Source organism: Triticum urartu, chromosome 2A (assembly GCF_056163025.1).
Source record: "Triticum urartu cultivar PI428250 chromosome 2A, HENAU_Tu73, whole genome shotgun sequence".
NCBI lineage: Eukaryota > Viridiplantae > Streptophyta > Magnoliopsida > Poales > Poaceae > Triticum > Triticum urartu.
Genome location: NC_141874.1, coordinates 6,784,168 through 6,805,731, shown reverse-complemented (window position 1 = coordinate 6,805,731; position 21,564 = coordinate 6,784,168). Strand labels below are relative to the sequence as shown.

Sequence of the window (21,564 nt, the reverse complement as noted above, 5' to 3'; positions counted from 1 at the left end):
TAGTAGTTGACGCACCGAAGTGTCTGGCTCTCTGGCAAACGAGAAGGCTCTCGGGAATTTGTCTTGAAAAATTTCACTTTTCCATTTGTCCTTCCAGAAGAGGACCATGTCTCCCGCTGCCACATCCGTCTTTGTGACTCCTCTGTAGATATCCGAGAGTTGCATGAGATCCCTCCACCAAAACTATCCACACGGCTCCGTTGCATGAGGTATCTTGCCTGCATAATAAGTATCCCAGATCAAGTTCACCCAAGGAACATCGAGCTTGTTGTATAATTTGTGAAGCTTGTTGTAGAATTTACAAGTTCGTGGCGAGAGGTGAACTGGAAAATGAGTTTTACAGTTCCAACTGTATTTGCCATTTAATATTTGTTTACGTGGGGATCTGACAGGTGCGTACAATGTGTTTTTGTTCTATAGTCTTCTAGTTTTCCAGCAAAGAAAATATCAAAAAATTCCCTAGTAGAAACCCATCATTATAAGGCAAAGGTCTCTTTATTGATGTATGAAAAGATTATCAAAAGATCTTGGCGAGACATTGGGAGCGTATGTAACCAAATTATTACAGTGAGCCAAACATATTGGCTTACAGAAAAGGAAAAAAGGTAGCAACATGTTGTCATGCTGTGGTCGGAGCAACGAGCTTCATCTTCATCTTCATCTTCATCAAGTGTCTTTGCCTTCATTATGTAGGGTCATTGCCTTCGGTTGTCAATAGAGAAATATGCCTCTTTTACTTCAGTTACTTCGCCGTAGACATCATGCATTGCTGGGCGATCCTTAGGTGATTCCGCTGAGCATAATAAGCCAAGTCTAAGGAGCCGGAGAGCACATATGTCCTTCAGTGCAAATGTGTTGTGCTCTTGCAAGTTTGGGATATGATCGACACGCTGATCTCCCGTCTCTAAAGTAAGACCGGGGTGAAGAATGTCTTGGGTTCGTGAAAGTGATGCATCTACATACTTGTGGAGCGTCAAGCCATCACTGAACTCTTCATTGGTAGGCCGTTTCCGTGTAAGCATTTCCAAAAGAACAATGCCATAGCTGTAGACGTCACCCTCGGTTGAGATTTCACTGCCCATGCCATACTCTGCAATAATGTTTTGAAACAAAAAGTTCTTCAGCGGAGTACAAAAGTGAAACATGCTAGTATTAATAACAAATAAACTAGCAACTGATATAGTTAGTCATACTACATTTCGTTAACATTATTTCGTAATGGGCTTGTAAAATATACTGACCAGGAGGTATGTACCCAATAGATCCCCTTGGTCCAACTATGCTTGTTGTGCCGCTCTGCCCTCCAGATGAACATCCATGAATTAGCTTTGCCAGACCAAAGTCGCAGACACGTGCAGTATCATCATTGTTGAAAAGTATGTTGCTTGGTTTTAGATCGCAGTGAACAACCGGTGGGATGCACTGGTTATGTAGGTATTCAAGAGCACAAGCAATGTCAACTGATATGCGGATCACTGCGCCTAAACTCAAACCACCACACTGGTGGTTGTGAAGTCGGTCTTCAAGGCTCCCGTTGGCCATATACTCAAAGACTAGAGCCCTGAACTCATTTCCCACTAGGTCATAAGTTGAGCACGCGGTTATCACCTTCACGAGATTCCGATGGCGGATGTGTTGCAAAGCTTTGCACTCAGCAATGAAGCTATGCAATGCGCCATGTTGATTGAGCTTGAAGACTTTAACAGCAACCGTACCATCTTCCGCGTCGAACCAACCTTTGTAGACAATCCCAAATTGCCCGGAGCCGACTACATTGGCTAGAGAAAGACTATCTGTTGCTTTCATTACGTCACCGTATGTTATCCTTTTCAACTCCATGTATGAATGGCCAATTCTCTCACCGGATGTGTATCTCCTTCTCAACCAAAAACTGAACACCCCCAAGATTAAAGCAAGTGCGACAAGAGCTGACAGAGCTATCATCATAGGAACAAAAAACTTTTGCTTTTTTGTGGATGCCGAAGCAAAGCATCTAGGAAGCTCTCTTAATGCACCATTTGAACAAAGGTGTGGATTTCCTTGGACAAAAATACCACTTGTGTTAGCAAACACTCCACCTATGGGGACTGGTCCTTCCAAGTTGTTGAAGGACATATTCAGATACTGCAACGAGGTGAAGGTCTCGAGGAACTCTGGAATTGTACCAGATAGGTTGTTGTTGGAGAAATCAAACATTTGGATGCCTTTCAGGTTTGCTAGCGATTGTGGGATGTTTCCTTGCAGGAGGTTCCCTTCTACACGAAGCGCTTCCAATCGGACACAAGCACCGAGTGTGGACGGTATTCTTCCCGTGAGATTGTTGTGGGAGATGTTCAAGGAACCAAGGTTTATCAAGCTACCCATCTCTACTGGTATGGACATTGCGAATTGGTTGTGTGATAAATCAAGTAGCCAACTCAACTGATTCAACTTGCCCAACATGTCTCCACTTATGCTTCCACCAAGGGTATTACATGAAAGGTTTAATGCAAGTAAGTTCTCACAGCTGGCTAGACTTGCAGGTATGCTTCCACTCAATTGATTTTCTTGCAAATAGAGCTCTTGCAGCTTAGTTGACCAAGGGTAGAAGGTATAGGCCCACCGAAAAGATTTCTATCAAGATAGAGCAGGGCAAGATTAGACAAGTTTCCAATCTCCAAGGGAATGGTGCCAGAGATGTTGTTTGACCGAAGAGTTAGAGCGGTCAAGCTTTTGGGCAGATTCTCTATGGAATTCGGTGGTAAATCTCCCCGAAGGTTGTTTCTACCCAAGTTCAGTTGCTGCAAACGTGTACAATTTGCTAAGGAGGAGAAGAATGCCCAGTCCCCGGCTTCTAGCTGATTTGAGTACAACATTACATGCTTCAAGTTTGGCATGGAGCCAAAAGAAGGAATCACCCCCGTCAAAGAGTTGTTGCCTAGATGGATAATCGTCATGCTGGAGGCATTCTGCAGCGAGGCTGGGATAGCCCCCTCAAAATGATTATTATGCATCATCAGTATTTGGATGTTAGGAAGTGTGTTGCCCATACCAGAAGGTAGTGTTCCTCCAAGGTTATTGTTGGACAACCCAAGGTAGTTTAATGAGGACAAATTGTAAATGGAGGGCGGTACTGTCCCTGATAGATTGTTGTAGGAGAGATCAAGGTTTTGTAGGCTTGACAGTTCACCCAAATCAGGAATGGATCCTTGCAACTGGTTTTGCGCAAGCAAGAGGTATGTAAGGGATGAGAGATTTGCCACCGATGGCGGCACGACTCCGGTAAGGCTGTTTCCGACTAGACTTAGGTATGTGAGCTTTGACTTCATGAAAGGTGGAATTTCACCGGATAGTCCATTGCTACCCAAGTCTAGAGAAGAAAGGTTGTGAAGCGCACCAAGACTGAGAGGGATGGTGCCGCTGAGCGTGTTGACGCTGAGGTTGAGGTACCTGAGTCCAGAGAGCCGGCCAAGTTCCGACGGGATATGGCCGGAGAGCTGGTTGTTGGGCAAGTGGATTCTTACCAGAGAAGTGAGGTTGGAGATGCATGATGGGATCTCACCCGCGAGTCCTTCCGCCTCCATATCCAAGGCCACCACAAGGGGTGGTTGCCCTGTCCTCCTTGTGCAGGTGACCCCTGGCCAAGCGCAGAAATCCGGCGAGGCGCTGTTGTTCCACATAGCCATGGCCCGTGTGTTGCCGCGGAGGTGGGACTTGAGGCAGAGCAGAGCATCTGTGCTGGTAAGGGTGCTACTATCAGCTAGTGTTGCAGCAGATGAGAAGTGGTTCAAAGCTGATGACAGGAGGAGGATGGCTAACAGAGGACACGCCATGTTGTTGGTGTGTAATGTGGACATCAGTGAATTTTCTATTGTGCTTTGCTACTCTGGCCTGGTAGACGTATGCATGTGTTGGTCTTATAGACTTGAGCTTGATGCATGCTTGGATTTGGTCAAGGCCAAAAGCTAGCTTACTGCGAGTTTACACTCTTCCTCCTTTAAGCCTGTGAGAATTCTTGTTCCATGCTACCACTTTTCCAAGTGCATGCACTTGTTATCCTCGTTCATCCATCCGCACTTCTGGATCCCAGCCTTGCTTTCATGTCCAAGTCACTGCTTATGCAAGAAACTTACAAGCCATTGAAAAGTCTTTAATACTTTTTTTTTGCGGTGGAAAAGTCTTTAATACAGTACTGTTGTAACCACCGCATGCGGTGTGGATGGTTACTGTCATCGCTTAAGGTGTTACTGTACATATACTGTGCAAATTACAATGGTGTAGCAGGTCGTGCTGCAGATCTCGAGGCCAATGACGTACTGTATTCTTATAGAAGGGAGCAAAATTATTTACAAGAAGCTAAACACGGATGAAGGCGGACATCCGGCTAGCAACACCCACACCACACGTACACACTCTAGCCTACCCTTTCACAAATGGTTGAGGGGGTCTTATAACGTGAACTGTGTGGATAGTGGGAAATTTCCGTGCAGATGGTTAGAGTCGTCTGAGACGACCAACGCCTTGGACGTGGTCAAAGTCTTCACCACATGCCTTCGTTTTGCAGGGTGAGAATCAAGAGGACAAAGAGAGTGGCGAGCGCAACAGCCTTCGTTTTGCCGTATAGATCATGGCTTGGAGGTGCCACATGGACATGGTTCTTCTGCTCGTTATACTGGAGATCATTCTGCTCATTGCGACGGCGCCCCGAGGGCTGGCGGATTCGTGTGCCCGTGGGTTTGGATGTCGTAAGTGCTCTGGCCATGTAGCCTTTTTTTTTTTTAAAGTATGGCCTTGTTGTAGTCTTGCAGATCATATGTCGTTTGTTCTACAGATCCATCGTAATATCTAATCAATTAAGTGTTAACATATTATACTCCCACAATTGTTAGTACCCATTGCAAGTCATATGTAAACTGTTCCTGCAGACCAAGGCGATCCTGACTGGCCCGGATGTGTTTGCCGCACAAGACTTTGTACTTGCGGCCGTTAATCAAGACTGTACTCCCCTCAAAAAGTATATCAAGATTGTACTTTTATATGTTTATTAGGGCGCTAGCGCCGATCAGATACAAAGTCTATCATTCCTCCCTGTCGAAAGAAGATCTACTGTTCCCGCAAAGAAAGAAAGAAGATCTTGTGTGGCTGGTTAAAGTTCATCATGTTTGTTGTACAAAGATCAGCCCGCTGGCATATGTTTGAGTCCTAGATAGAGTTATGTTTCAGTTTTGAATTCGGTTTAGGCAAGAGTACTACTTTCGACATGCACCACATGCATGTTGCCTTCACTTCAATCCAATCCATGTTCATTTCACCCACTGATATATAATAACTCTTCATGCTCGCATCATGCATTATCATAATAATAAGTCCTACTAATCATCATAATAATAAGTCCTACTAATCATCATGATCCAGAATACACAGTCTAATACAAATTGCTTTGCCCAAACCTAGCTCATCGAAGTAAATAAAGTTAACAATGAAAGTCTCATCCGATGCCAGAGGCGAAATGTGTAGAGTGGAGACTAGCGAACCTACGCACCCTTACTCTTTGTGAAATACACCTACAACATAATATGCTGCAGCCACAAGGGGTCAATTAGTGAGTGGAGGGAAATTTGGGCCTGTGACACTAGTGAAGTCGGATATTCAACAGCTGCCACTCGAACTTCACGAGTTCGGTCTATGCCACTACCACTTGCGGAAAAATTAGTTACATGCCCTCCGCTCCGTGCCGGCCAGTTGCCGTCTCCTTTGGGGTAGCTTACATTCGGGACCCACCATTTCGTCATATCAGCTGTAGTTGATGTACATGCGTCTCGGAATGCATGATTTTTCATTTAGTTTTTTTTTTCTATATGTGTGTTTTGTAAAAAGTACTTGTCTGGTGATTTAATACATCATTTTGGTGTGGTTGCAACCTTGGCCTGCAGCAACTGATGATCTCTCATGTATGACCAGGCAACCTGTGTATATGGAAAACTTGAAAGAGGGAAGATTAGTTCACTTACTCCTTTTGCAGTTTACGACATGGTTTGATTTGAAACTGCCAGGCTTATGATTATTGTTTCAAGTTTTTCCTTGTTCTGCATGCAGGGGAAAGTAATTTCGGTATCCCATATTCTCCTTTTTTCCCGAGTTCCCCAAAAAGTGAAATAATTCATGGTGTAAACTGGGCTATATCTTGCGAAATATGACTTGTTACTTGCACGAAAGAGATAACTATATGGCTGTTCATTTGTATCTTGAAAGTTTTAGTCTGGTTCACAAAATGATCACAAATTTTGATGAAAATTTGCATGTTCGTGGGGAGAGGTGAACTGGAAAATGAGCTTCACTGTTCCAACTGTATTTTCAATATTTGTACAATGTGTCATTTTCTAGTCTTCTAGTTTTTCCAGCAAAGAAATACAAAATTTTCCCTAGTAGAAACCCATCATTATCATGTAAAGGGCTCTTCACCGCAGTGAGCCGAACAGATTGGCTCACAGAAAAGGAAAAAAGATACCAACATATTTTCATGCCGTGGTCGAAGCAACGAGCTTCACCTTCATCGACCGCCTTTTTTCCTTAATAATGTAAGGTCATTGCTTCGGTTATCCATGCAGAAAAACACCTCTTTTACTTCAGTTACTTCACTGCAGACATCGTGCATTGCTGGGCGATCCTTCGGTGATTCCGCGGAGCATAATAAGCCAAGTTTAAGGAGACGAAGAGCACACATATCCTTCAGCGCAAATGTGTTGCATTCTTGCAAGTTTGGGATTTGATCAGCAAACTGATCTCCCCTCACCGAAGTAAGGCTGGGATGAAGAATGTCTTGGGTTCGTGAAAGTGATGCTTCTACATACTTGCGGAGCGTCAAGCCATCACTGAACTCTTCATTAGTAGGCCGTTTCCGTGTTAGCATTTCCAAAAGAACAATGCCATAGCTGTAAATGTCTCCCTCGGTGGAGATTTCACCGCCCATTCCATACTCTGCAACAATGTTTTTTTTAAAAAGAGTTCTTCAGAGCATCTCATAATGAAACATGCTAGTATTAGTAAAAGAAAACTAGCAATTGATATAGTTACTCATACTAGATTTTGCAACGTCATTTCAGAATGTGTTCATATAATGTACTCACCAGGAGGTATGTACCCAATAGATCCCCTTGGTCCAACTATGCTTGTTGTGCCGCTCTGCCCTCCAGATGAACAACCATGAATTAGCTTTGCCAGACCAAAGTCGCAGAGACGTGCTGTATCGTCATTGTCGAAAAGTATGTTGCTTGGTTTCAGATCGCAGTGAACAACTGGTGGGATGCACTGATTATGTAGGTATTCAAGAGCACAAGCAACGTCAACTGATATGCATATCACTGCGCCTAAACTCAAACCACCACACTGGTGGTTATGGAGTCGGTTTTCAAGGCTTCCATTACCCATATACTCAAATACTAGAGCCTTGAACTCATTTCCCACTGGGTCATAAGTTGAGCACGCGGTTATCACCTTCACGAGATTCCGGTGGCGGATGTGTTGCAATGCTTTGCACTCAGCAACGAAGCTATGCAATGCGCCATGCTGATTGAGCTTGAAGACTTTAACAGCAACTGTACCATCTTGTGCATCGAACCAGCCTTTGTAGACAGTCCCAAATTGCCCGGAACCGACTACATTGACTAGGGAAAAATTATCCGTTGCATTGTTAACATCACTATATGTTATCCTTTTCAGCTCCATGTATGAATGGACAATGTTCTCATTGGATTTGTACCCCCTCTTCAACCAGAAAATGAACATCCCCAAGATCAAAGCCAGTGCAGCAAGGCCTGATAGGGCTATCAACACTGGGATGACAAACTTGTGTTCTTTTGTGGGTACCGAAGCAAAGCATCTAGGCAGCTCTTGTACTGCAAAATTTGCACAAAGGTGTGGATTTCCTTGGACAAAAACACCACTTGTGTTAGAAAACACTCCACTAGTGGGAATTGGTCCTTCCAAGTCGTTGAAGGACATATTCAGATACTGCAACGTGGTGAAGGTCCCGAGGCACTCTGGTATTGTACCAGATAGATTGTTGTGGGAGAAATCTAACACTTGGATGGCTTTGAGGCCTGCTAGTGATTGTGGAATGCTTCCTTGAAGGAGGTTCCCTTCTAAACGAAGCGATTCCAACTGGACACAGTTGCCAAGTGTGGACGGGATTATGCCTGTAATATTGTTGTGAGAGATGTTCAAGGATCCAAGGTTTATCAAGCTACCCATCTCTAGTGGTAAGGACATTGCGAGTTGATTGTGTGATAAATCAAGTAGCCAGCTCAGTTGGTTCAAGCTGCCCAACACGTGTCCACTTATGCTTCCACCAAGAGTATTACATGAAAGGTTTAATGCAACCAAGTTCTGACAGCTAGCTAGACTTTCAGGTATGTTTCCACTCAACCGATTTTCTTGCAAATAAAGCTCTTCCAGTTGATGTAGATCCCCAATGGAAGGGGGTATCTCTCCTGAAAATTTGTTTTTTGACAGGCTAAGTTGAACTAGATTGCGTAGCTGACCAAGGGTGAAAGGTATAGGCCCCATGAAAAGATTAGTATCAAGATAGAGCATGGAAAGACTAGAAAGGTTTCCAATCTCCAAGGGGATGGTGCCAGAGATGTTGTTTGACCGAAGAGTTAGAGCGGTCATGCTTTTGGGGAGATTTGCTATGGAATTTGCTGGCAAATCCCCACTCAAGTTGTTGTCACCGACGTTCAGTTTCAGCAGCTGGGTACAATTTGCCAAAGAGGAGAAGAATGTCCAGTCTCCAGCCTCTAGATGATTTGAGTACAACATTACGTACTCCAATTCTTTCATGGAGCTGAAAGAAGGAACCACACCAGTGAGAGAGTTGTTGGCCATATGGATATACATCATGCCGGAGGCATTTTGTAGGGAGGCAGGGATGTCACCCACAAAATGATTATTAGCCATGCTCAGCGTTTGGAGGTTCGGAAGTGTGATACCCATATCAGAAGGCAACGTTCCTCCAAGATTGTTGCTGGCTAGCGTAAGATAATTCAGTGAAGACATATTGTAAATGGAGGGTGGCACTATTCCTGACAGACAATTATACGAGAGACCGAGGCTTTGTAGGCCTGCTAGTTTAGGTAAATCTGGAATGGATCCTTGCAACTGGTTGTGCGAGAGGTCGAGCGAGGTAAGGGATGAGAGGTTTGCCACCGACGACGGCACGACTCCGGAAAGACTGTTTTGGGAGAGGTCTAGGTAGGTAAGTTTTGAAGGGAATATGATGAAATGTGGAATTGCACCAGAAAGATTGTTGTGCCAAAGGTGTATCTCCGTGATGGTTGAGGAGTTGAAAAGGGACGCAGGGATCGCCCCTTCAATGCTATTGTTGTCAAGTGAAAGGTAACGAAGCGAGGAACTATTCGCCAGCGACAGTGGGATTTCTCCGTCAAGGAAATTGTCAGAGAGGCTGATGTTCTCTAGAGCCGGTGAGCTCCCGAGCAGCGGAGGAATCATGCCGGAAAGCCCGTTGCCGCTCAGGTCTAGAGAAGAAAGGTTGTGAAGCGCGCCCAAAGTGAACGGGATGGTTCCATTCAGCGCGTTGAAGCTGAGGTTGAGGTAGCGGAGCCCGGAGAGCCGGCTGAGTTCCGGCGGGATTTGACCGGAGAGCCGGTTGTTGGGCAAGTGGATCCTTACCAGAGAAGTGAGGTTGGCGATGCAGGGCGGGATCTCACCGGCGAGGCCTTGGGCCTCCATGTCTAAGGCCACCACGAGGGGTGCCTGCCTTGGCCTGCTCCTGGCGCATGAGACGCCATGCCAGGTGCAGAAATCAGGCGAGGTGGTGTGGTTCCATGTGGCCATGGATGTGGTGGCACCGTGGAGGCGGGACTTGAGGCAGAGCAGAGCATCTCTGGTTGTATTGGTGCTGTAATCAGCTAGTATTGCAGTTGCAGATGACATGGGGTTCAAAGCTGCTGGTGACACGAGGAGGAGAATGGCTAAAAACAGAGGAGAAATCATGTTGTTGGTATCTAACAGAGGAAGAGCAGGAGAAATCATGTTGTTGCAGATGACATGAATGAATTTCCAACTGTCCTGCTGCCTTTGATACTCAGGGCAGGGGTGCTTTAATAGAGTTGAGACGTTAAAGAGCCAACTCATGGCGGCCTTCAAGTTGAGATATCAAATCTCTTTCATCCACCATTGAACCTGTGCGTTCAAAGAATCGAGTCATCCACCTTTAAGACTCATGGGCTCATGGACTCATGGTCAAAGTCTTCACCGGCAGCGACTATGCATGCCTCTGGATTCTTCGACCTTTGCTGAGAATCGAGTGCGCGCGCCACTTGAGGCCACTGCTGTTAGTACGTAGTACGTGCGCCGTATAAGCTCCGCGTTGAGCGGCTATGCATGCCTCTGGATTCTTCGACCTTTGCTGTCGGCAAGACGACTAGCATATGCGCGCGAGTCTTTGTTGTCGTCTTGTCTCCACTCTTAGTCAAGTCGAGCGTGTCTATGCCATTGCCAGCGACTTGTCCACTTTCAGTCAAGTAGAGCGTGTCTCCATCCATGCCTTGCAAGTTGCCAGTATATGCACACCGAACACACTGCACGGACGACAGTTCATGCACAACCTCCCAACGATACTTCCTCCCCAACTGCGCTCCTGCATGCATGCACGCTTGCTGTTCACTCTGCCACGCAACAATCGTGCACACATCGGCCACACGTTTATCGATCGTGTGTATATCATCGCTCTATGCACACATCCATATTTCTTAAGTTCAGAGTAAAACATTCAGTACATCTCAAACAAAGTAACAAGCAAAAAAGGCACAAGGCAGAGCTCGAAACAACCAGGCACTGACTACACAGTCACTTAATCACATACTCCCCCCTCGCGTAATGTAAGATGTTATTATAGCGGATGTGTGAGTTTATCAATTCTCTTGTAATAACGCAAAATACACAGGAGCTCATGGGTGCTCCACACCCCTATACGAATATGAAATGTAAAAACTACAAAAAATAAAAATAAAACCTGAAATTTGGGGTTATCAAACCTGGGTTCCCAATCTACTTCCATGTGAACTTTCGTGAAAAAATACCATGAAACGTATCCGTGGTGAAGGAAATACCGTCCGACAAAAATCCATCCAAACAGTATTTTTCTCTATACCTAGGATTTTTTGTCTTTTTGCCAGGAATACGTTTCCTGGTATTTTTCAAAAAAATTCACACGAAAATAGATCGCACACCCAAGTTTGATATCACAAAATCGTAAGTTTTTTTTTTCAAATTTCTCGGTATTTTTTGAACTTAATGTTCATATAGGAGGTGGAGCATCCATGTGCTACAAATCCGCTTCCATGTAATAAAATCGTATATTATGAGACAGAGAAAGATACCCCGTGCAACCATTATTTTCTAGCCGGTTGCACCCAAAGTCCATGGATCTACTACTATTCACAGGAAGTAGAGCCGACCATGTAAGCATGAAACTGGTGGTTCTATAGATGCCCTTCAACGAATTTGGAAATTTGAATTTGTTAAAGACGAGGCCATTACTGCAGTTTCATAATACCAAGAGCAAAGCACAAATACCGGCACATATTTGTGCCTTGAGCGAGGAGGGAGCTCTCCGCAACCAGTTACCCATCATATTCGCCATGCTAGTCAAGGTGGTGGTTCAAAGGTACATGTGTCGTTTGCTACACCAATGCTGCAACATACACGCTTGAAACAAATAATGACTAGCTTTCTGACAACATTTTTTTTGCTTACATGTCATGGACGTTTGGCTAGGCTATCTTTGGATAGAGTTACACCTTTGTGTAAGAACTTCATAAAGATCTTTATTTTCAAGTGAACTTGTAATTTCCAGATAGATTTATTTCAAAAGGATCAATTTAACGATGGAACCACCAGAGATTGTTAACTTCCACTGAAATGAGTCGCCAAAAACTGATAGGTTGACTCGAGTTAATCGATTTAACGATGAAACCACAAGAGATTGTTAACTTCCACCGAAATGAGTCATCATCAACTGATAGATTGACCGTCATCAACCTCTTGATAAAATGAATCTACTTTGTCGACCTATTTCAAAGAACGAACACCAAAATTGAATAGTCAACGGTGTGGTCCCTAACACCGATGCAATGGTCAAGTACTTATGTTCTGTGACATTATAATGATTTGGGAATTGAATGCCTAACGGCTATTACCCAGGTATGATAGGCAACTCTCAAAACCATTCCTGTAAGGGCATCCATTGCAACGACAAAGAGCAAGGAGGAGATTGCGCCCCCTTGCCTCAAACCTTCATGCATGAGAGATCTTTCTACCAAGAACACCATTGACCACCACTTTCGAGCTTGCTGTGGAAAGCAAGATTGCAATCCATCTAAGCCACGCGTGAGCGAACCCCTCACTACAAAATAGAGGACTTCTAGCGACGGTTCACTTGTGTCACGTAAAACCGATTTTGTTTGCCGAAAATATGCTTGTGATGATTTTGGTCATCACTCATTCATCACCGAAGCACTGTCACAAAAAAAAATTTCTTGATGGTTCCACGTTTTTCTCTAATCTAAGATTGTATCTTAAGTGACAAACACAGTTTTGTCACGGATGTCCATTTTCGGTGACGACCAAGATTATCACCTTTGATCAGCCCATTTGTCACCAAAGATCTTTTTGGTGACCGTAATATGTCATTAGTAATCGGTTTGTCAGTTTGATAGTCAATGATTCTGACAAATGGGTAGCAGATGCTGATGTGGCAGCTTCCATGTGGGCACGACAGAGACTTTTCACCAATGGTGTCCGTCAGTAATAAATAGATTGCCAGGTTTCACCAGTCAATGGTACTGGCGTATGGGCCGAGTACATCCTAACATGGATGGCTTTTATCTTTTTTGAGTTAGCTTTGATGCCTTGTTGGGAGACGATGAAGCTGAGGAGCCATCCCGAAGGAACCCCAAAAACACACATTTGTGGATTTAACTTAATATTAAACCAACATAGATTGGAGAATGTTTGTTCAAGGTCGGAGAGCAGGTTGGCTTCGCTCGTTGTTTTGATGACGATGTCCTCGATGTAAGCTTAAAAGTTGATGCCTATCTGGTCGTGGACGCATTCTTGCATCATATGTTCATATGTGGCGCCCGTGTTCCTGAGCCCAAATGGCATTGTGATGTACAACAATGGCCTCAAAGGTGTGATGAAAGATGTTTTCTCCAACTTGGACTCCTTCATCCGGATCTGATGGTAATCAGAGTAGGCGTCCAAGAAACAGAGCCGTTCGTAGCCCATGGTGGAGTCGATGCGGGGCAGCGGGAACGGATCTGTCAGGAAACCATGTTGATGTCAGTGTAGTCGACACACCTGCACCATGAGATGTTCTTTTTCTGGACTATGATGGAGTTCGCCAACAACTCGGGGTGAGCAACCACCCTAATGAACCTTGCAATGAGAAGCTGACCAATTTATTTTCCAATTGCTCGGCGCTTTTTTGTGGCGAAGTGTCCGAGGGATTGCCTGACCCGACTCGCGACCTATTTGATGCCCAGGCTGTGCTCAGCAATGAGTGTAGGAACCTCGGGCATGTTATAGTGGGCTTCCAAGTGAATATGTCCAAATTGTTCATAAGGAATTGTAGGAGGATGACCTCCTCCTTCTCGACAGATGTCTCCTCCAATGATCATAGTCTTTGTAGGGTGTTCTGCCTGCACTTGGAATTTCGTTTTCTCTTTGACCGGCTAGAAAGCCGGTCCAGAGTTGGTCTTGCAGGACAATGTTGTGATGGATGGGTCGAAGGATCTCTTGATATCCTCAAGTTTCGTGGAGGCTAGTGCGGCCTCTGCAAGGTCTACATTGGTGACCTCCACTTCAAGCGCCCTCTCGGCACTACCTTGTGCAGAAATGATGCCATTTGGTCTTGGTATCTTCACGCATATGAGGGTAGCAACACGAACTTAACATAAGCGGGCCTACCGAGGATAGCGATGTACCCGTGTGAAATGACGTAACCTCAAAGAACATTGTCTCTAAGCAGAAGTTTTCCTTGTCTCCCAAGATCACTTCCAGGTAGATTTGTCCTAGGGGTTACACCTTCATGCCCGACACAAACTTGTGGAAGCTGGTGGGTGTGAAGCTTAGGAGTGACTTGGAGATTCACATCTTTGACATGGTGTTCGGGAAGATGATGTTGACCCCGTTGCCCCCGTCCATAAGGGCTTGCGGGAGGCAGAAGTCGCCAGCGATCGGGTTGAGCACCAGGGCAGATTTCCCTTGGTGTGGGATGTAGTCCAGTGATTGGCACGTTCGAAGGCAATGGTGGAGTCCGGCCACTCTAGGTATTCCACGTAAGCCGTTGTAGTTGCATATACTACAAGTCATGCGGGCTTCTAGGCTCGCCATGTATTGGTAGCATGGAAGATCATGTGCACTCCTTGCGGTCGGGAAGGGTGGTGGGCTGACGAAGTTCTAGCCGCTTCGGAGTTGTCTAGGGTCGGTGCTGCCTCCCGTGCCAAGGGCGATGCAGGGACACAGAGGTGCAGAGTGTCCCATATTGGTTTATGACGAACACGACACTTCCTTAAGCGCATGGTGTTGATGGGAGAGGGCAGTGTGCCATTATAGAGTAGCCTACTCCCATCGGTGACGAACTTTAAGGAGCCATAGACAAAATTTTAGCCTGGCAGGAAGTCGTCGGGCATGACTAGATATCCAATCTGGGCCCAATATGCATTTGACGCAACCCGTGATTGGCGTGCCACCTCATGGTGCATAAAACTGTCAGTGCCCTCAGTAGGGTGGAGAGCATAGAAGGAAGTACCGGAGGAGAGTTCGCACGGGGTTTTAACCAGGTTTGGTCCCTCATGGTCGAGTTATTACCTCACTCCTGCTTTGCTTTAGATTGACGTGGGAGCACCTCATGCATGGGCGTTACCAGTGGAGGATGATGAATACTAACGAGGTATATGTATAATGGAACAGATGCCTGAAACTACCCCTAGCATGGCCTAATAAAGGGGATGAGAGCTAGCATTTACAGGGTTCCTGACCGACCTTCCAACGAGGGCATCTTGGCTTGTACAACAAGATCATGCTCTATCTTCAAGGCCGGCCCCTGGACCCATCATTGTGATTAGGTCGATGTCAAGCATCTGGGCATTGAGGCCGGCCCAGTGTGGGCCTTCCCGGTCGACGGGCCACCCCCATAAAATGTATCGTTAGCAGCTGCATGCCCAGTTCTGCAAGTAGCATCAGAGCCAGTGAGCGATGGCGGTGGACTCGGCCTGACGGGTTGCGCTATAGGATTGGTTCATGATAGTGATGCATCGTTGGGCCTGGGGGTGCGGTTGTTGGTGCGGCGGCAATCTAGGTTCCACCCAGATCTGCCATCCGGTGCCACCTGGCGACACGGGCTGGCGTGTGGCATCAACACGGATCCATCATGGATCCTGCGGGGCGACACTGCTCGGGGCACCCATGGTGGTGATGGGGTTGTGCGACTGCTTGGTTTAGCAGCGGTGCAATCCGCGTCAACGACGTTTGTGCAATCCCTGGTGTGGGCTAGCTTCGGTGGGTGGCGTAATCTGGTCCGTTGTGGTGAATGGCGGTCAGCGGTGTGCGAGTATAGAGGGTCGACTTGTTTCACGCGTGTGCAAGCCTTTCCCTTGTGATCTCCTTGCATACTGCTCAGTTTGGGCATTAGTCCGAGCTAGGATCCCGTGACGTTAGTATGCCATAGGTCACATTGGCGCCGATGGCCACGGTCATGGACGCGTGCGAGCTAGCCTAGGCTTGCTCGACGACGGTGTTCGGTGGGCACTGGGTTCCGCTACCCTAACACCAGAACTATCTAGGGAAGGAGGCGTGGATGCTTCCTTCCGTGGAGGCGTTGACCCAGACCTGATGGATGATGCCGGTCTAGGAGTGGAAGGAGATACCTTATGCTCTTCCTGCCATAGTGGGTGCATTACAATGTGGGCTGATGCGGTGTCTCGGGACATGAGTGCCGGGGCGGTGGCCTCTTATGACCGTCCACATGGTTGTGTCTCCGGTGAGCTCCATGGCAGTGGTCATGCCTCCTTGTCATCTAGGAGGCGAGGGGTGTTGCAACGGGTGGCTCGAACTCGCTCTCTATCATTGGTAGTTGCGATGCCCAGATGTGGATCTAGAGGGCTTCTACTTGTCGTGGTGGTACTAGGTGCTTCTTGGTGATACGGGTGAGCTGTCGAGCAAAAGCTTCATGCTTTTGCGCCGCCTTCGGCGATGCCTGTGGGTGCCGCTTTCCTATTTCCTATTGAGGATATGATTGTGGTTCTGTTCTCCGTGCTATCTTCTGGGAGAAGACCCTTGTTCATTTCAGACTCGGTAGTGGTGACGCTTTGCGTTCTTCCTCCTCCTGAGGGCGTTTGGAGGTTTGGTGTCCCAGGTCATGTCGTCGTGTTGTGTTCAGGCCTTCCAATGTTATCTTTCGGCGACGTGGCCGTGTATGTGTATGTTGTGCGGTTATCTCAGGATCTACTTTGTAAGAGGGCTTCCTCACTACCTTGTATCATTTGACTGTGTACCTTGGTGTGTGCTAAGAGCCTGCTTCGAGAATTTAGTGAATCTGAGCCTCATTCAATGTTGATACCATTGGTCTAGGATCGATTACCGCACTGACCGTGTGGTAATTGGAGCCTCTCTTTTTTTAAAAAGGAGGATGACCCTCGGCCTCTGCATCTGGGAGATGCATACGGACTTTATTGATTATTCTCGAGGACCTTACAAAGTATTACAACAATGTGCCTGAATCCACCATCTTGGCAACATATACCGTTACTCCTATCCAATATGATGAAGGGATGCTAGCTGGGCCACTACCCAAACCACTCACCTAAGCCCAACATCAAAAGCCAGAAGCCGAAACTCATTCGGAAGCCCCAGCCCAGCCACATACTGGGTCTGGGACACAATCCGGTCAGACGCACTTGTGTGTCGTCGCCGCCATCTTCCACAGGTCTTCAGATCATATTGAGGCTTCTACCTTGTCTGGCCACTTTGCCATCGATGTCACCATGACGCCAGACAGCAACCTCCTCCTGCGCGAGTCCAGCACCGTGCATCGGGCGCCGAGTCTCCACTGCACCACGCCGCCGAGATCCGCCGTCATCAATGTGCAGGATGAAGCACCGCTCCACCAAAAAACCGCCCACTGGTCCCTCGAACCCGTGTACGCCTCCAAGAATGATGCCCCCAAGGAGGAAATGACACCAACGCGCCGCCGTCATCTGATCTACTGATTTAGGGTTTCCCCCGGAGGTAGCGGATAAAGGTATGGAGATTCTCCACGGCGAGGCCTTCAAGAAGGTAATGACACGAGAAAGTGCCGCCAACACCGGTCTTGGCATCAAGCCAAGAACTAGGTTTTCACTCGGATCTGCTGAAGGAACCGCCATCCAGCATCGTGTGCACGGGTCGCCGCCGATCTGAGCCGCCGCACATTGAGGTCACACTGGCCAGATCAGATCTGTCCGGAGGGCAACCCACACATGGCGCCGACCCAACCCAGGCCCTCCATGCCGCCAAGGGCCAGAGGCGCCGGGGCCTCCACCACGTGCAGCCGCCCTGCCATCCACGTGGCCCAGAACGGTCAGCACTGCCACATCTCGTCGACGGTGCGCGCCCACCAGATCCGAGCAGAATGCCCCGATCCGCCGCCAAAACGGTCAGCCGCCGCTCCTCCACCGCGAGGAAGAGAGGAGGGGACCGCCGCTCCCTGGGGCCGCCGCCCCAGCATCCAGCGCCACCGCGCCATAGAAGAGGCCGGAGGGCCAGATCCATGCCGGCGCGCAGCTCCGCGTCGCACGACGCGCCGTCCAAGGCTGACCTCCATGCGTGACGGGAGAGGAAAGGCCCGCCGCCGCCGGCAACCGCACGGGCTTTGCCCAGCGGGGACGCTCGAGGGCGGCGAGGGGGAGGGAGCAGGAGGGGGTGGTGGCGGCGGCGGGGTTAGGCCACCCGAGCCGCCCCCCTGAGAGCGACGCGGGTGCGGGTCGAGACGAGCTAGGCTGTTTCCCCTTGGAGCCTCTTTTACATTTCCCATTTATACAAGGAGCCTGGTCACACATGTAAGATCATCGTTTGCTGCAGGGCAACGTTTCATGCACAACGAAATGATGTATCAAATTGCCAGGCAAGTAGACTTTACACAGCACAAAAACATAGCAACGACATAAAGGATGCAAATTGGAAAACGATGAAGCACATGCTCCTGGATGGCTAAGAATGTTGCTATCGCACCAAGGAGCATTCTTATTACAGGTTTGAATATCTCGCCAGGAATCGAAGATGTAGGCGAGCAGTGTGGTGTGGCCACGGAGAAGGCACGCCACTACTAGTCCTCTTATCATGCTCTAATGAGGAGTGTGTGTGTGAGAGAGAGTCCCTTATATGTTGGTCTCATTTCTCCTTCACTCTATATGTGACTTTTGAGGAATGAAAATTAAATGAGGCAAAACCCCATATACTTTCAACAATGACGACAAGGAGGTCTGTAGCAAGGGGGGCAGTTGGGGTTGTCACTATCTGCAAGAACAAATTATGAGATGCAAATTCTGGAAACACAAGAGAGAGGGAAGCTATAATTAGTCTTTAATTATTTCACTTTGCCAATTTTTCGTCTGACTAGCCATATATTTTACATATTGTTTTGTGGGTTTACCAAAAGTGGGGGAGAATTTTGTCGAGAATCATCTTTGTTCGGAGCGACGAGCTTTCCGGCCGTTTAATCGCCCAATCAATATTACTAACATTTGAATAATGCATGAGAAAGCGAACATGTAATAGTAACTTGAACTTCTATTCATTTTCTTGATATATCAATTGTCAAACCCTTTTTAAACCTTTTATTACCTTTGATTTACAGAAGGAGTACTAGGTATTTTGTAATAAATCTGTGATCGGATCTGCAACAATGAATGAAAGGCCAAAGTACTTACTGTTTCTCTGTGTCGCGCTCGGACCTGCCAGCCCTCCAAACGGCATCGTAACGAGCATAACGATCTCCAGTATAAGGAGCAGAAGAAACATTTTCATGTGGCACCTCGAAGCCATGGTAAACTGAAGGCTGTTGCGCACACCACTCTCTTTCTCTTTGTAATATCACCCTGCTGCTTCGTCTCTCTCTATATAAAGGATTTGTCACCCTGTTGAACGCACCCACAACTTGGCTTTTCGTTCATTGGATGGTTGTTGCTGGCAGCTGGCATGGACGCAGACACGCTCTACTTTCCCTTTTAATTGGCAGCTTTGCTTGACTTTTGAAAGTGGATACAGGCCGAACTTCACTGCTTCGAGCAGTAGACGTCCACCATGAGAGAGGTTGAGGAGTCGCTGCACCTCACCATTCTATTGGGGACGTTGAAGAATCATTGTGCGGCCGACAGTGATTATGTGAGACACCCTGTATGCTCCGGGTATTCCCAAAAAACACAGAGAAAAAGAATGATGGAATAGATATAAGAGATACTAGACGATACCCCGCGCGTTGACGTGCAGGTGGATGTATAGTTTGTAAATATTGTGTAGAATACTAATTCGATCTTTACGATTTAGACTAAGTGAGAAATTTCTGCTTCGTTAATTCAAAGCCGGGCTAGGCTCGAGCCCCATCTCGGGCTCGGCTGATGCATTTTCTTTAAAAAATGCCACAATTAAATGCATTATGATTTAAAACCCATTTAAAATGTGCTAGTACATGTTGCACGGTAGACGTTTCTCCGGTGTACATAAGATGGATGCGAGTGAATTTAAGCTAGTAAATACAACATATGCAATTTTTTTGATGATGTGCTATGCCCGAGCTCTCATGCGGCATTCCTCCTTTGCTGAAAAAATCGGTCATGGCTCACTAGTTTCTCTGCAATGCGTCTGAACAACTCGGTGCTCATCCTAAACCGGCGCCGGATGTATGACTCGGGGTACACAGGATTATCCGCAAAATAGTGCCTGATCAATCTGTTGTGGGAACCGATCCTATCCCTTCAAATTTTCTGCCAACTATAACCGAACCACCGTGCTTCGGTTTTTTTATTGATGTACATAGTTAGGATCATTGCAAGATCCTTCTCCTCTTCAATATCAAATTCTTCTTCGAAAAAATCATATGACAAACTCATCTACCATGTTCAATTTAAACTAGGCTCTAAAAACTACAAACAACATGCACTTCATGTAAAAAATGTGAAGTCGAAGCAATACATACCTTGCAAGTGTTTTGTCGAACACCTTGTGGATGCCGAGCGGCAGTGGGCGGCCGGGCGCTGTACGCTGGAGAAATGGCACGCGCGAGGGGCAGCGGCGCCCGGAGGGAGAAGGAGGAAGCGGCGGCGGCACGGGGATAGGCCGGGAAGCGCCGGAATGGTCGCCGGATATGCCAGGGTGGTGCGGGCGGCGGCGCCAGCGCCTGGTTCGGGGCAGATGGAAGTCGCGAGCAGGAGCTCGAGTGTGCAGCGCGCGGTAGCGGGCGCAACAAATAAACGGCGTGATATGGCGATTCGGATCGCACGCTGAACTATTTATGCCGCTCGCGCGGTTATTGCGCGTCCGCTGAAGTTCGGTTAGCGATTGCGCGTACTAAATACCACAATTTTGCAGCGCGCCGCTTATATAGCGCGGCTGTTGGAGATGCTTTAACTTCCCGATGTGCAGCGCAGAGACGGTTACACGTCTGTCACTTTCTAAAGTCAAGCATAGCATACTGCCTACCTCCGTGTCGAAATGATGCTTCACCACACGATATGTCTCACCCTCCTGATGGGCGTAACAACGACTCTTTAACCTCCTCTCTCGTGTGGCTGAATCGTCAATGCGGACGGTTGGATGTCTACTCCTCGAAGCAGTGAAGTTCATGGAAGCTGCCAGCTACAACCATCCAAATTTCTAACTACGACCATTCCAAATTTCTGTACAAATCCTTTATATATATAGAGACCAAGAGTCCAAGAAGCAGCAGAGTGACAAGAGAAGAGAAGAGAGCGGTGAGTGCAACAATCTTCATTTTGCCATGGCTTGGGGGTGCCACATGAACACGGTTCTTCTGCTTGTTATATTGGCGATCATTTTGCTCATCACCATGGCGCCGTCCGGAGCGCTGGCGCGTCCGAGTGTGATAGCGACAAAGAGTATGTGTTCTTCCTTCTTAGTCTTGCAGATCCTACAACAGAAATATAGTACTCCCTCCGTTAAAAATATAGCAGTGTTTAGATCACTAAAGTAGTGATGTAAACATTGGTACATTCTTGACAGATGGAGTGTCAGTTAACTCACTGGAAACCTATTTGTTTCTTATCTGGAGATGCAGAGTATTAGCCACTTTTTGCAAACAGTATATAGAAGTTGGTGAAGATAAATAGTTAAAACCGTGTGCCATATACAGTTTCTGTCTAATTATAGCTTTCCTCTGTCTTGACTCATTGTGTACTTTGTTTTGGAAATGGTTGCTCTATTTAAGACAGTAGTTAGATTTTAAGTTCACCATTGTGATTAGTCCATACAAATTTGCAACTCATAAGTCATTCTTGCAGGAATGGGCGA

At 47.0% G+C, this 21,564-nt stretch overlaps 2 protein-coding genes and 1 pseudogene across 2 annotated transcripts; all 3 read right to left on the bottom strand.

The window, feature by feature from the left end:
- Window positions 1-695: 695 nt before the first annotated feature.
- On the bottom strand, window positions 696-1,854 carry LOC147982769 (putative receptor-like protein kinase At3g47110 pseudogene; annotated as a pseudogene).
- Window positions 1,855-2,534: 680 nt separating this feature from the next.
- On the bottom strand, window positions 2,535-3,812 carry LOC147982768 (uncharacterized). The gene has a single exon (XM_087540542.1). It carries the CDS (start codon window positions 3,810-3,812, stop codon window positions 2,535-2,537), a length of 1,278 nt encoding a protein of 425 aa, XP_087396668.1.
- Window positions 3,813-6,529: 2,717 nt separating this feature from the next.
- LOC147982767 (uncharacterized) lies at window positions 6,530-9,990 on the bottom strand. Its single transcript, XM_087542680.1, has 2 exons — window positions 7,107-9,990; window positions 6,530-6,957 (listed from the first exon to the last, which is right to left on the bottom strand). The coding sequence occupies exons 1-2, from the start codon at window positions 9,988-9,990 to the stop codon at window positions 6,530-6,532; spliced, it is 3,312 nt and encodes a 1,103-aa protein (XP_087398806.1).
- Window positions 9,991-21,564: the final 11,574 nt, after the last annotated feature.